The following is a 15265-nucleotide window of genomic DNA, read 5'->3' as shown; positions in this document are numbered from 1 at the left end:
GTACACACACAACGGCCCTCTCCCTGGTGTGCACTCTTCTCAGTGTTTCCTATAATCTTATCTCTTAACTCCAGGTCTAGTCAAAGTTGTTTTAAAAACAACACAGTTGACCAAAGTGCTGTAGGCTACAACTGAACGTTTAGAAACCTGATAGGCAAGCAGGTGATCAGGCATCACACATTTGTAAAGACGCTAGTAAAGATCACAGTCCAAACACACAACAGCAGGAGGAGCTGTAGAGCAACAGCAGTGAAAGCAGTGAGAGCTCATATACAGTATCGTAGTAGAAAGACTGCGTATGCAGTCTAAACCCTGCATAAATGGACAAAAGTGGTTGCTTCTTCCTCGAGTGCAAATCTTTCATGATCTGCCATCCAAAAATTTCATCACACTACCACAATCACCTCATAAACAATTGATACATAATGATACATTATTTTGATCACATGGTAGCCATCCACCCACCTCCTGTAGATATTGATATTTCAAATGTTGCATTATTCAAAAGCAACTGAATAGAGAGAACAGAATAACAGAAAAAAGAAATCAGAATTGAATCTTCCTTGTTGGATGCAAGTGCAGGTTTTGTTTATTGACAGTTTGTGGTAGAAATGTTGGATCCCTCACTATCAAAATGTTATACAATAGAAGTTTAATACCAAGTTCCTATGTATTCAATTCTAATCTGCATTTATACAGGTTGCTCTTGTCATGTTGTATCTATTCTATTCTAATCCATTCTACTCTATTCTATTCTGAGAATCAACTGTATGCTCTCTCCAGGTCATAACTTTAAAGGTCATGTGACCTCTTGTCATCAGTGAGGGGTATTCTGATGTGACCTCTTGTCATGAGTGAGGGGTATTCTGATGTGACCTCTTGTCATCAGTGAGGGGTATTCTGATGTGACCTCTTGTCATGAGTGAGGGCTATTCTGATGTGACCTCTTGTCATGAGTGAGGGCTATTCTGATGTGACCTCTTGTCATGAGTGAGGGCTATTCTGATGTGACCTATTGTCATGAGTGAGGGCTATTCTAATGTGACCTCTTGTCATGACTGAGGACTATTCTGATGTGACCTCTTGTCATGAGAGGACTATTCTGACCTCTTGTCATGAGTGAGGGGTATTCTGATGTGACCTCTTGTCATGAGTGAGGGGTATTCTGATGTGACCTTTTGTCATGAGTGAGGGCTATTCTGATGTGACCTCTTGTCATGAGTGAGGACTACTCTGATGTGACCTCTTGTCATGAGTGAGGGGTATTCTGATATGACCTCTTGTCATGAGTGAGGGCTATTCTGATGTGACCTCTTGTCACGAGTGAGGACTATTCTGATGTGACCTCTTGTCATGAGTGAGGGATATTCTGATGTGACCTCTTGTCATGAGAAGACTATTCTGACCTCTTGTCATGAGTGAGGACTATTCTGATGTGACCTCTTGACATGAGTGAGGACTACTCTGATGTGACCTCTTGTCACGAGTGAGGACTATTCTGATGTGACCTCTTGTCATGAGTGAGGGGTATTCTGATATGACCTCTTGTCATGAGTGAGGGCTATTCTGATGTGACCTCTTGTCATGAGTTAGGGATATTCTGATGTGACCTCTTGTCATGAGAAGACTATTCTGACCTCTTGTCATGAGTGAGGACTATTCTGATGTGACCTCTTGACATGAGTGAGGACTACTCTGATGTGACCTCTTGTCATGAGTGAGGACTATTCTGATGTGACCTTTTGTCATGAGTGAGGGGTATCAGAGCCCCTTTAGGGAGAGCCGGTCCACTTCCTATTAACTCCATTGTACCGGATTGTTCATGCAATCTGTTGAAATTCCGCTAGGGGCGTTGCCGAGCAAGTGATAAATGAATTGTGGTCTATGGGGCTAAGCGGCTAGAACTCGTTTTTTTCACAGTTGACAACTTCATTTCTTAATGTACATTGTCGTAGTAGCTACCTGAGTATAGGTTTTCCACTGGAAATGAAATAAAAAGTCACTCATGTCCTTTCTGCTTTTCATAGGATGGGCCGTTTTCCCTGTAACATGCTAGCATTTAGCTCATGGATGCTCGCGACAATCGCGACCGATTACGACCGTCGTGAAGCTGAACCTTCTTTTAGGTCTATGGCCGTAAAGTGGTTCGCTTGTGTCACGTGACATGAAAACTTTGAAAGGGTTTTTAGGAATAACAACACATATTGAAAATTGTATTGGTCAGCTGATTGTCAAGTCAAGTTATCCTGCATCGCATGCATTAATGCAATTTTAGGAGAAAAAATTATATAACGAGAAATGTGGTACTGGGGGGTTCAGCTCCATTGCTACCCATTCATTCATCACTTGCTCGCGATCGCCCTCTAGTTGCAGTACCATGCGGAAGTATTTCGCTAGTGGTCCTTCTCCCCTTATTAGACATTCTCTGGGGGTATTCTGATGCGACCTCTTGTCATGAGTGAGGGGTGTTCTGATGTGACCTCTTGTCATGAGTGAGGGCTATTCTGATGTGACCTCTTGTCATGAGTGAGGACTATTCTGATATGACCTCTTGTCATGAGTGAGGACTATTCTGATGTGACCTCTTGTCATGAGTGAGGACTATTCTGATGTGACCTCTTGTCATGAGTGAGGGGTATTCTGATGTGACCTCTTGTCATGAGTGAGGTGTATTCATGCTGGGGCAGACAAGTTGTAGGCATATTAGAAATATCCTGTGAAGTAGCAGAACATGACAATATGCTATTATTTGAGAGCACCCGAAGAGAGGAGACAATAAGAGAAAAAAATGTATATCAATATTGAGTCCTCCTTGGATGCAAGTGCAGGTTTGTTTATTGGCAGTTTATTGAACTACAAATATGGCTTTCAAACTGAAACCAGCAGGGGCACAGTTGAACACAAAGGCACTGAGAGCAACACCAACAGCCCCAAGGCTACCTGCACAGGGGATCCCATTGGAGGGCATATAAAGGTGAGCTCATGAGTCTTTCAGTGTGCTTCAGGTGGGGACCTACATCAGCAGGTGAACCAACAGGAGATCAGTAATCTGGACACACCAATGATGTGGACTGGGAGCGCCATGTGATGTCACTGGGACCGGCAAGTGATGTCACTGTGAACAGCATGTACAGTAATGCTGTCGTAAAACTCCATCAGAAAGTTTCTTGAAAAATGGTCAAAAACTGTACAGCTCACTAGCTGCATAGCAACAAACCTGTTATCAAAAAACGATTGCTGACTGTTACCAGAATTTGGTTTCCCTCCTCAGGACAAAGCTACTGAGTGGAGAGCCTAGCTAATGTAAACAATGGGTGTGTTAAAATCAGTAATGAACCTGCATCATCTTGCACTTCATGACCTTCATAAAGCCCAGAGGTCAGGTCATGACCTCTAAATCAGGGCATGTGAGACATCAGAGGACCAGCTCCAACTCTGAGGGTAGTGCCCACCAGGAAGTGCACTCAGGAAAGTCAACTACATTCCAAGAAGCATAGATCACTATGGGAACAGGAGAGAACACAAAGTCAGTTTTAACATCATTAGTTCATAGTAACGTATAGAAACCACTAAATAAATACCAGAATTTAACATGCATTACACTCAGTCATGCAAAACGGCTTCAGAGACAAATATAAACCCCATGAGGGCCTCACTTCTTATCACACCCACACTGCTGTGAGTGACGTTTCTCCAGCCACAATTTGGAGTTCCAACAGAAACCTTCACTCGGACTCTGTCCCCAACCTTGAACTCTGTGACAGGAGAAGGAGCAGAAGCTGTTAAACCCGACCAGCTCAGAGCAACATCACTGCTCGAATACTGATTGATAGTCATGGAGATAATGGAGGTCACTAGCTCAGTGCTGTATGGTGTACAAACCTCTCTCTGGGACGACCACCCTGAACCCTGTGACAGGAGAAGGAGCAGAAGCTGTTAAACCCGACCAGCTCAGAGCAACATCACTGCTCGAATACTGATTGATAGTCATGGAGATAATGGAGGTCACTACCTCAGTGCTGTATGGTGTACAAACCTCTCTCTGGGACGACACTTTTTTGATGGGGACGTGTGGGTTCACTAGTCTGATGGGAGTCACGGCTTGTAACTTTGTGATCTGTGAGTAAGAAAGAACTTTGTAAGAGAACAAGGGACATTTCTATTTACAGTAATGCATATATTAGAACAACCAGGGGCATTTCTCAATGGCAAGTGTACTTGTCTTAAGCATGAAATGAATGCCAACATAATCTAAATAAAACAGACAACACTGTAAAGGTATTGAAATATGGAGAACAAAACGGTTTCAAACAGATGACACAACCACCTTGAGGCATCTCACCTGAATTTAACCTCAACACCTTTTGTTCTATCTCTTTAAGGGCCGGCCTCTTAATATCAGTTGAGGAGAGATGTGGAGTGAAAGTTACACTGGAACGAATCTTTGATACAGATGAAGTGCAGCAGGCATCAAAGCTCTATGGAGACACACACACATCATCAACATAAGAATGCACTCAGTTTCTAGAATAGTGAACATGCCCTCTAGAATCTTCTAGCATAGAGCTATCTAGAAGTAAGATAATGTATGTAATCATACAAGAAGTCTAGGGGTTCTAGCCCACATTAATGAGGGAGATTACCAAAATTCAAACAAGACCTTGCTAATTGTACTGAATTGTCATTTTAGGACATGGTCACTCACACTAGAACACTGAGCAGTTTCAATGTAATGTTAGTCACAGAGTTTATCGTTCCTCTTACAGCTTGCTAACTCAAACAGCTTAACATTGTAATGTTACTTACAAACACCTACAAAGTAACTTCAGTGTTGGTGATTTTACCTGGAGGAAATCAATATGATCTTCTGTGTGTAGAAGTTTCTCCATGTCAGCATCTCTGCTCTTCAGTTTAGTGATCTCCAGCTCCAGCTGCTCCAGGAGTCCTTCAGCTCGACTCACCTCTGCCCTCTCCTGAGCTCTGATCGACTCAGTCACCTCAGAGCGCTTCTGCTCCATGAAGCTGATCAGCTCAGTGAACATCCTCTCAGAGTCCTCAACAGCTTCCTGTGCTGAGGCCTGGTGGGAGATGTAAAGGTCATACCAGCTTGACCTTGTTTCTTCGTCTATATCTAATTGCATTATCAAAGTAAAATGACTAAACAGCTCTCGTAAACCAATAAATAAACAAACAGATAGTAATGTTCAATAAACAAGAGCCATGTTAAACAGTAGGCCTCATTCCCAACAAACGTCACAGTTTATCTTTGGGAAGATGAATGCCTGACTTGGTTTCTCTTTGCGCGTATCAAGTTAAATGACTTAACAGCACAAACAAAAATTTTTTAATCCATGTGTAGCAGTAAATAAACATGAGCCATGTTGAACAGTAATGACCTTTAGCGTGAGCAGGGCCTGATGCACCTCTTGCCGCTCCTTGTCTCTCTGCTGGATCTGTGTCTGGTTCTCCCCCTTCGTCTTGGACAACTTTTTCTATAAGCAGATATGTAGACAGACCGACACAATATGGTACATTGTGTAGGCTATTCATAATTTAAGTCACGGTTAACTGTCTGGAAGCCATAAAATCAAATGTGAAGTGTATTTTACAACTCTTTGGCTTTATCTGTTTATCACTTGGGCATATAATAATAATAATAATAATAATAATAATAATAATAATAATGATAATAATGATGATAATAACAATAATTAGTTCACAAAGAAAATGAATGTCCTTAAAGGTTGGATATTTACCTTTTTTACATTGAGAAGATCAATTTCCAAAAGATGATTTTATATTCTTCTTTTTAGTCAACTTTAGCATGTGTTCTCACTGTATTTATTTTGTGCGACAAAAGCACACCCATCCCATTTTACTGTGTCTGGGAGGGGGAAGAGTGAGTAAATATGAGAGAGACAGAGATACACTTACCTGTTTCTCAGTCCGTTCTGCTATAGCTGAGACAGTTTTATGCCCGTTGTGGTTGTCCATAGAACACATCATACAGATTAACTGCTGGTCTGTGCGACAAAACACCTCAATGATCCTGTCATGCTGAGAGCAGATCCTCTCCTGTAGTTGTGAGGTGGCATTCACCAGCTTGTGCTTGCTTAAACGAGGCACTTCATAGTGAGGCTGAATATGAGCTTCACAATAGGAGACCAGACATGTTAGACACGACTTGATGGCTTTATGTTTTCTCCCAGTGCAGAAATCACACTCCACATCGTCTGGTCCGGCATAGGAAGGAGCCTTAACATCAGTCTGAGGTTCAGTCTTCTTCAGCTTCTCTACAACTTCAGTCAGCATTGTGTTTCTACCCAGCACAGGCCTTGACGAGAAAGTCTTTCTGCACTGGGGGCAGCTGTAAACACCCTTCTGGTCTTCTTGATCCCAGCAGCCTGTAATGCAGTTCAAACAGAAACTGTGTCCGCAGGGAACAGTCACAGGGTCCTTCAGTAGATCCAGGCAAACACAACAGCTGAACTCATCCTGAGACACGGGAATAAAGGCCATTTTACCTTCTCATACAGACACACACATGAACTATCAACCTACAAGTTGGTATGGTTTCGTTTCACTGGAAGTAGGCATGTGACTTCCTTGTTCTGTGTGGACCCACCTCTTAAAGCCACAGTCCACAATTACAGAGGTGTGTGCCAGGGGGTCAGGATTTGACTGATTAGCTTCGCCGATTAGCAAAGCACTTCCTCGTCGCCATTTTCCAGAAATACATCATGTCCGGTGCCGTTTTCCCTGCGTTTTCCTCATGCTGATTGGTGGCTGTTCCACTCTCAGCTCATGCACGAGCTTAGTGTGGGCACGAGCTCTCCTTCTGTACCTTGCGTCAATCGGTAACCTGGCACTTAATTGGCTAAGTAAAACGGCACCGGAAACAAGCCCCTTGAAACGCCATGTTGAAGCCTGAAAAAATCGTTCAATTTTGGCAATTTTCACTAGCCTAGCATTCCCATTGAAATGAATGGGGGCGGGACTTCACTTTCTCCAGTTCTTATAATACCTCCATGGTGTGAGCACAATTACTATTTTATGTTGATCTGTATGTCAGGGAACTATTGTCCTGAAGAGAATAAAGAGAGGTACGATCCTGTGACTCGTGACATTTTGTAATCCAAACAATGCACTCAACTGTGGTGCGTGTGTGTGTATATCTCTGGGAATATTTGAATCATATCTGTAAAGAAATTTGTGTGTGTGTGTGTGTGTGTGTGTGTGTGTGTGTGTGTGTGTGTGTGAAATATTTTGCTGTGTGTGAAATGTTTTATACACTGGAAGCACTTACTTCTTTTTGGATGTCACTGTCACACTGGAAAAGAGTTATATTTAATGTAATGTGTTGTTGCAAAATGAGAAGTGAAGTTCTCTACATTGGCTGCAAAGCTAATGCACTATTATGAAATAATATAATAGAAAATATTACATTTCAGCAAGTATAGAAGAATGGGGAAACAAGATGCTCACAACAATTTATTTTAAAAAGGATGTTTTATAGCCATTCACATTGAAACCCATTTTGTACAGAGACTTCATTAATACAAACAGGTCCATCTTACATGAACTCCCCATCCAGCCTGCAAGTCACCCAAGGAGATGCTGACCCTCATTTATCAACCAAGCCTAGAAACAAGCGCAGATCTGCGACTGCGAGCAGGAATAATCTCACGGCGGGGCTCACGTGTTCATTTATTCTGATTCCAGCGAAAGAGTGTGTTGGTAAACGCCTCCAGTCGTGGCGCGACTGGCTGGGGCACCTGCACCGCATGCCGGCGACCCGGGTTCGATTCCCGCCCCGTGGTCCCCTCCGGATCCCACCCTACTCTCTCTCCCACTCGTTTCCTGTCACCCTACACTGTCCTATCTGATTAAAGGCATAAAAGCCAAAAAAAATATCTTTAAAAGAGTGTGTTGGTAAATGTGGCGGCTGAAAACAATCATACTTTATACATCACACCCCTATGCTCGTTTTAGATTTTACAAGCATAGTTGAGACTTGATGTGAGGTTCGGGCATACCCATTTACAAGCATACAGTAGTTGAGGCTTGATATGAGATTTGGGCATACCCATCACTCATGTTCAAATTGCAGCAATTTACTCTTATAGGCTGGTAACGACATGATCCCTACTGACATTTTCTTATTTTTAACCGTCAATACCAGACACCGGATCTGACTGTATCTTTCTGGTAATGCTATCTCTATTTATTTACCCACCACAGTGTCGGGGAAGTTGACCAAATTCACCCGCCAGTACACAAATTCACCCGCATTTGCCTGGTGATGGGTGTTAATTTCCATCCCAGAGATGAACCATCACGTGCTGGAGATTAGTAAACTGGACTGGAGGCACCAATTATCTGAAAACTGCTTCATGAAGCTTAAAAAATTAAAAACTGTACAGTTCATTACCTAGAAGCCAACCGACTTGCTTACAAAATTCACAAAGTGCTATCACAATTTGATTTCCTTCCTCCACCATGTGGCTTTTTGACCATGCAGCACCAAAGATCATTAAGGGCGGAGCAAGATACTTCGTTGTAGTTCATGTCTATGGGTACAAAACGGGGATCACTTCCTTTGCATAAGGGAGTGTGTCATGCCCATAGACTTCAATGGAACAGTTGTTGCCTCTGCCCCCCCCTTGCGATTCGGGTTCCAGGAAGTGGCTTCTCATGAAGTATCTTGCTCCGCCCTTAATGATTCTTGGCAGCACTTTGCTCTTGCTCTTTTTTTTGCCAGTTTGCAAACAGAGTGCATTACCGCCATCTGCTGGACTGAGATGTGATGACAAGTGTACCCAGTGTCCTCACTCTGATTTACCATAGACCTCTGAAGTTCGCCTACAAAAAAAGAAAATAAGGAGATCCGGTATCTTGAGATTTTTTCAACTGGAAAATAACATGGGGAAATTTTATTTTGCACCTGCTAAACTCTCGCAGGGATGAAGAAATTGGAAAAGCAGACGTTTTTCGCTATACACAGTTTTGTCCACTGCCATCTAGTGGATACTGTGATCTTCGATAGGTGAAGACGGCACACTTTGATCTTTGCTACCCCGAAGCTAACTTACAATGCAACTTGCCATAGGCAGTTAGCTTCAATTAACTCCCGGATCTCCTTACATGGGCAAAGAAGGCAGCTTTGGATACTTTTTATAGGGCGAACTTCAGAGGATGAATAAGGCAAATTAAGCCACAGCACAGGTCAAAGAGGTCAGGTCATGACCTCCAAATCAGGGCATGTGATGCGTCAGAGGACTAGCTCCATCTCTGAGGGGTTTGCCCACCAGGAAGTGCACTCAGGAAAGTCAGTTAACATGCAACTAGATGGACCATTGAGCCCTATGGGAGCAGGAGAGATGACAGAGTCAGTTTAAACATCATTCATTCAAAAAAGCCTTAACGTGACTAATAGCAGGATACTCAGTCATGCATGAGATCTATTCAAATCTAAAAACCATGAGGGCCTTACTTGTTATCACACCCACACTGCTGTGAGTGACTTTTCTCCAGCCGAACGATGGAGTTTTAACAGAAGCCTTCACTCGGACTCTGTCCCCAACCAAGAAACCTGTGACGGGAGAAGGAGCTGAAGTTTTTACCGTTGATATCTCTGCTCAAAAAATGATCATTAATTCTGATTTTACCATGGTTAAACGTATAAATAATATTAATCTACAGATAACAGAAACATAATTTGTATACCACACATGTTTATTTTATATAATATGATTATTAAAGTGGATTATTAGAGGTATCAAGGAAACTGGCATTTCTTTTTTAATTAGTTAAAGGAAAAAGGCAGGAAGGGTTCGAACTCTGAAAAAATAGTAGACAAAGTCTTTGCTGAAGAAGATTTTACTTAGGGTGAGCAGACGTTTCAGCCATTAGGCTATTCTCAATGCTCGCACTGAGTCAACCACAGACATGCAATTAACAAAAAACATTGTGTTAATTAAGTTTTGCTATCTATTCTAGAGTCAGGTGCAGCTCTCCGATTGGACGACACCAGTACACCTCAGAGCCAGGTGGGAGTCCGACTCGGGACAGTGGGTGTAGTCATGGAGATAATGGAGGTCACTAGCACTCTCAATTTGTAGGCATGAAAAGAATGGCAACATAATCAAAATAAAAAAGACGAAACCGCAAAATGCTGAGAAATGAAAATACGCAGTACAAAAATGTTTCACACATATCATGCGACCATCTTGGAATACCTCACCTGAATTTAACCTTAACACCTTGTGTTCTATCTCTTTAAGGGCCGACCTCTTAATATCAGTTGAGAGATGTGGAGTGAAAGTTATACTGGAACGGATCTTTGACACAGATGAAGTGCAGCAGGCATCAAAGCTCTGTGGAGATACCCACACATCATCAACATAGTAATGCACTCAATGTCCGGCAAATCAGTGACAAGAGGGGAAGACTAAACTGAAACTTATTGTGATACACAGAAGCAGCAACACCTGCAAATGTCTAAAGATGTAGTTGGGAAAAATGCATGTGAAGCAATGTTAGGAATCTCTGATTGATAAGGCTGGGCCAATGATTTCAGAGTCAGTGCCCGTCACAATGCAAGTGTTTTAAGCATTTCCCAATCGAGAGTCACCAGACTCTATTTACTTTTGTGAAAGAGTCTGGATTTTCCAGGATAAACTCGACCAGCCTAACATTGTAATGTTACAAACGCTTACAAAATGACTTCAGGGTTGGTGGCTTTACCTGGAGGAAATCAACAGGATCCTCTTTCTGTAGAAGTTTCTCAATCTCAGCATCTCTGCTCTTCAGTTTAGTGATCTCCAGCTCCAGCTGCTCCAGGAGTCCTTCAGCTCGACTCACCTCTGCCCTCTCCTGAGCTCTGATGGACTCGGTCACCTCAGAGCGCTTCTGCTCCATGAAGCTGATCAGCTCAGTGAACATCCTGTCAGAGTCCTCAACAGCTTCCTGTGCAGAGGCCTGATAGGAGATATAAAGCTCAATACCAGCCAACATCATAGTTTATTTTTGGGACGATACAAAATGTGTAAACCCACAAATAAACAAACAGTACACCCATGTGTAATAGTTAATAAACAAGAGCCATGTTGAGCAGTAGTGACCTTTAGCGTTAGCAGTAAATAAACATGAGACATGTTGAGCAGTAGTGACCTTTAGCGTTAGCAGGGCCTGATGGACTTCTTGCAGCTCCTTCTCTCTCTGCTGGATCTGTGTCTGGTTCTCCACCTTTGTCTCTGACAACTTGTTCTATAAGCAGATGTGCACGGACCAATAACACAATGTAGATTAATCTATTGTGCGCATTCATAATTTGAGTCATGGTTAACTGTCTGGAGACGTCAACCATAAAGATCCATATGTAATAGAAAACACAGAATCAAGTGAACAACATGTTGCTAGTGTCAAGTGCACTGCATATCTACGGTTACAGTATATTGGTTTATCACTTGGGCATAACAGTAAAATAATCATCATCATCATCATCATTGTCATGAGAAGAGGAAGAACCAAAACAGTAAGCTTCATCATGCTTTAGTGTTTTCTTGATTGTTTTTTAGATTACAATACCAATACTTTGCATATTTATTTTGTCTGAGTAAAGCATACTTGCATTCCATCCCATTCTGCTGTTCCTGGGAGAGAGGGGGAAGAGTGAGAGAATGAGCGAGAGAGAGAGGGAGAGAGAGAGCGAGGGGGAGAGAGAAAGAGAGAGAGAGACTAACCTGCCTCTCGGCCCGTTCTGCTACAGCTGAAACAGTTGCATGTCCGTTGTGGTCATCCATGGAGCAGAGCATACAGATCAACATCTGATCTTTGCGACAAAACAACTCAATGATCTTGTTGTGCTGAGAGCAGATCTTCTCCTGTAGCTGTGAGGTGGCATTCACCAGCTTGTGCTTGCTTAGTCCAGATACTTCATAGTGAGGCTGAATGTGAACTTCGCAATAGGAAACCATACATGTTAGACACGACTTGATGGCTTTATGTTTTCTCCCAGTGCAGAAGTCACACTCCACATCCTCTCGTTTGGCATCAGAAGAAACTGTGACATCAGACTGCAGTTCAGTCTTCTTCAGCTTCTCTATAACTTCAGTCAGCATTGTACTTCTGCGTAGAACAGGTCTTGGAATGAAGGTCTCTCTGCACTGGGGGCAGCTGTAAACACCCTTCTGGTCTTCTTGATCCCAGCAGCCTGTAATGCAGCTCAAACAGAAACTGTGTCCACAGGGAACAGTCACCGGGTCCTTCAGCAGATCCAGACAGATAGAACAGCTGAACTCATCGTGAAATACAGAAGCACTAGCCATTTTTCCGTCAGGTATACAGACAAACACACACACCAGACAATAAGGAGAGTGACAGTATTTGTTTTGCCTGGAGCTTGAAATAGGCAGAATGAAGGAATGTAACTTCCTGTTTCCGAATGTTAAAGGAACATTACACAGTTTCAGAAGTACAGCAATAACAACTTCAGTTGATATTGATAACTGTATTTTATTATATCAAAAGCCTTCCCACTACTTGACACTAAAAAGTAACCCCTCTAAACAAGTAATTCCATCTATAAATAATTTAGCAGAAATAACATTCATGTAAATCTTGCTCAGTCACCCCTTGCTCTAGGGTGAATTTGAAAATCAGGTTCATCAGGATTCCTGGGTTGGCAATAGGCGCATGATGTTTCATAGCTACTGTGTCAGGTATGTTCCAGAATCAAAGGTTAAATGTAGCCACAAGCGGCAATGGCGGGCCCATTTTGGAATCCAACAATGCACTCACATGTCAAATGCACATATCTGTTGTGTGTGCTACTGGTTTTTGCAAGTTTTATACATTGGAGACACTCATCATTTTTCCACCAACAGTAGATTTCACTATACCACGGTCCACAAATATGTATGTAGGACAGGTACACGTAAAGAGGTGTTTCCAAGTAACCAATTTATGGCATACATTTTGTGGTGTACAATGCAATAGTTGACAAGTTAACCCAAAGACTGCTTTCAGCCCACCCACATTGACACCATTGACATATTCAAGGTTAATGACCTTTCTGATGACATATGAGCAAATCCTGGTTTTAGGTGGACATTTAGTTTTTTTCCAATATAAGGTAACCTGCAGGGACTGTAAAAAAAATAACAAAACATGATCATTGCTTACAACCATATGTGATAGGACAAGACCAAATTGCCATAATCGGGGGGTGGGCCATCAATTATGTCCATCAGGTGTTCAGGTTCACAACACTGCTTCTTCTAAAGGGCATGCATGGGTGCCTCTCATTCATCTTTTATACATCCTCCCTTCCTTCCTCGGTCCTCGTCCTCACTGATCTACACAAAGAATGATGGGGCGGCAACAATGGGATAGTCTATCCAGTCAGTGTTAGTTATAGATCAGTGGGAACGAGCCTGGAGGACCGGGCATCGAGGAGAGAGGTTGAGAGGCACTCCATGTTTGTGAATGCAGTAACATGGACTGCGGCACATGTTGGTGGCAGGCGTGTAGTCTGGCCGGCTTTTGGGGAGTTTGTAGAGAGCCTCAATAGTGGAAACTGGGCTTGGTGATTTGTCTCACTTTCCCGTGGTAAAGGGTGTTCCATTGGAGGATCATAAATTCTGAGTGTGGGCTCAAAATGCAGCCCCACAGGAAGTTGGTCGGCTGCTGTTTCAATGCGTAACTTCTGCTCTGTCCACTGCCGTCTAGTGCAACGATCAACAGGGTAGCAACGATCAAAGTATTATTGTGGAGGCCCTTCTGGTTCCATTAGCGGGGTCTATTGTGGAGGCCCTCCTGGTTCCCTGTCCCTCATTTCTTTGGAGGCTGGACCCTCAATCGTCGGGCTGATGATTTGAAAAAAGCCGGGGTAGATTGTGATGGGCCAAGATAGTATGGTGATTGAGTTAGCAGAAAAGTAAAAAAGTTATGGTTGGATTTTAAAGGGATAGGTTATCAAGGTCATATAGTTCATAGATTATTCCAAGTATTTACAGTCCCTTTTGTCCTCTGCCTTCAAACTTTACCACATTAAAGTAGAACATCTGTAGTGCACAACAGAATGTATTAGACAATGAATGAATACATTAGATGAAGACTTTATTCTTCACAGTACAGGTCGCACAGATATCACACAAATGTTGTAATAAAATTAATCTGTCACAGGCCTAAAAGAGTTGTGAAACAAGCAGGGGCCTATGAATATATTCATAAAAAGTTAGTGAACAAAACGCACAACAGATAGTAGACAAAGAGTTTACTTGTCCAGACTAAATACATCACAGAAAAGTGTTAAAGGGACACTTCACCGATTACCATCAAGCTTTGTATCTTTAGAAAACCAGTCATGTTTTTGAATGCCCGTGCATCATTCCGTCAGTTTGCCTTGAGATGGGAGAAATACGGATTTCAATGTTGGACATCCTGCTTTCAATGATGTAAAAATCATCATTTTACATCATTGAAAGCAGGAAGTCCTATTCATGGGTTTAATTGAAATCCGTATTTCTCCCATCTCAAGGCAAACTGACAGAATGATGCACGACCATTCAAAAACATGACTGGTTTTCTAAAGATACAAAGCTTAATGCTAATCGATGAAGTGTCCCTTTAAAGAGACCCTATGCAACATTTTCATAGTCATAAAATCGCTTAGAAATCGTTGTTTTGCTTGAATGACCAGTTTTATCGAAAACAGTAATATTTTCTCCTGCCCCCAGTGTCCCTATCTGCTGACAAATATACACGCTAAAGCTGTAGGGAAGCTCTGCTGACAAATATACACGCTAAAGCTGTAAGGGAAGCTCTGCAGAGAAATATACACGCTAAAGCTGTAAGGGAAGCTCTGCAGAGAAATATGCAAGCATAAAAAAGCAAAAGCAAAGCCGGAGATGAAATCGCCAATCCTGCATAGTTTCTCTTTAACTGTCTTTTTTCTGCTGGCAATAACGATGGTTGTCGATCTCCTCGATATCTTGTGCGTCCGGCTGTCCTTGTGTCCCTTCAACAGTGGCTGCTGGTGTGAAGGAAAATGACAAGAGTAGATGTTTAGCCTTGTGCTTCTGCTTTGACACTTCTCAAACCTTGTGAATTGATTCTTCTGTTAGAGATTAACCTAGTTCTTAATGTCCTTTTTATTTGATTCCTCTGTTCCAGTAACTTAACTTGTGTACAGATGACAACTCATGTGCAGTGTGATGATAGAAATGCATCAGCCTTACATGATTAAGAACCATTTTAACTA

At 42.3% G+C, this 15265-nt stretch overlaps 2 protein-coding genes across 3 annotated transcripts; both read right to left on the bottom strand.

Annotated features, from left to right (window-relative positions):
• Positions 1–501: 501 nt before the first annotated feature.
• LOC134077889 (E3 ubiquitin/ISG15 ligase TRIM25-like) lies at positions 502–6539 on the bottom strand. 2 transcript variants are annotated; one of them, XR_009938786.1, is made up of 9 exons: positions 5935–6539; positions 5397–5492; positions 4845–5078; positions 4343–4478; positions 4037–4117; positions 3883–3909; positions 3657–3755; positions 3338–3501; positions 502–511 (listed from the first exon to the last, which is right to left on the bottom strand). XR_009938786.1 is itself a non-coding variant. In XM_062533530.1 (8 exons), exons 1-8 carry the CDS (start codon positions 6517–6519, stop codon positions 3416–3418), a joined length of 1344 nt encoding a protein of 447 aa, XP_062389514.1. In that variant the 5' UTR covers positions 6520–6539; the 3' UTR covers positions 2679–3415. The 2 variants fall into 2 exon arrangements, 1 of the variants encoding a protein (XP_062389514.1); XM_062533530.1 differs by lacking the exon at positions 502–511 and having other exon boundaries at positions 2679–3501.
• A 999-nt stretch (positions 6540–7538) lies between these two features.
• On the bottom strand, positions 7539–12378 carry LOC134077888 (E3 ubiquitin/ISG15 ligase TRIM25-like). Its single transcript, XM_062533529.1, has 6 exons — positions 11745–12378; positions 11173–11268; positions 10747–10980; positions 10244–10376; positions 9494–9592; positions 7539–9363 (listed from the first exon to the last, which is right to left on the bottom strand). The coding sequence occupies exons 1-6, from the start codon at positions 12327–12329 to the stop codon at positions 9272–9274; spliced, it is 1239 nt and encodes a 412-aa protein (XP_062389513.1). The 5' UTR covers positions 12330–12378; the 3' UTR covers positions 7539–9271.
• Positions 12379–15265: the final 2887 nt, after the last annotated feature.

This window comes from Sardina pilchardus, chromosome 4 (genome assembly GCF_963854185.1).
Source record: "Sardina pilchardus chromosome 4, fSarPil1.1, whole genome shotgun sequence".
Lineage (NCBI taxonomy): Eukaryota > Metazoa > Chordata > Actinopteri > Clupeiformes > Clupeidae > Sardina > Sardina pilchardus.
Note: the sequence above shows the minus strand (reverse complement) of the source record. Positions and strands in the feature narration are given on the sequence as shown.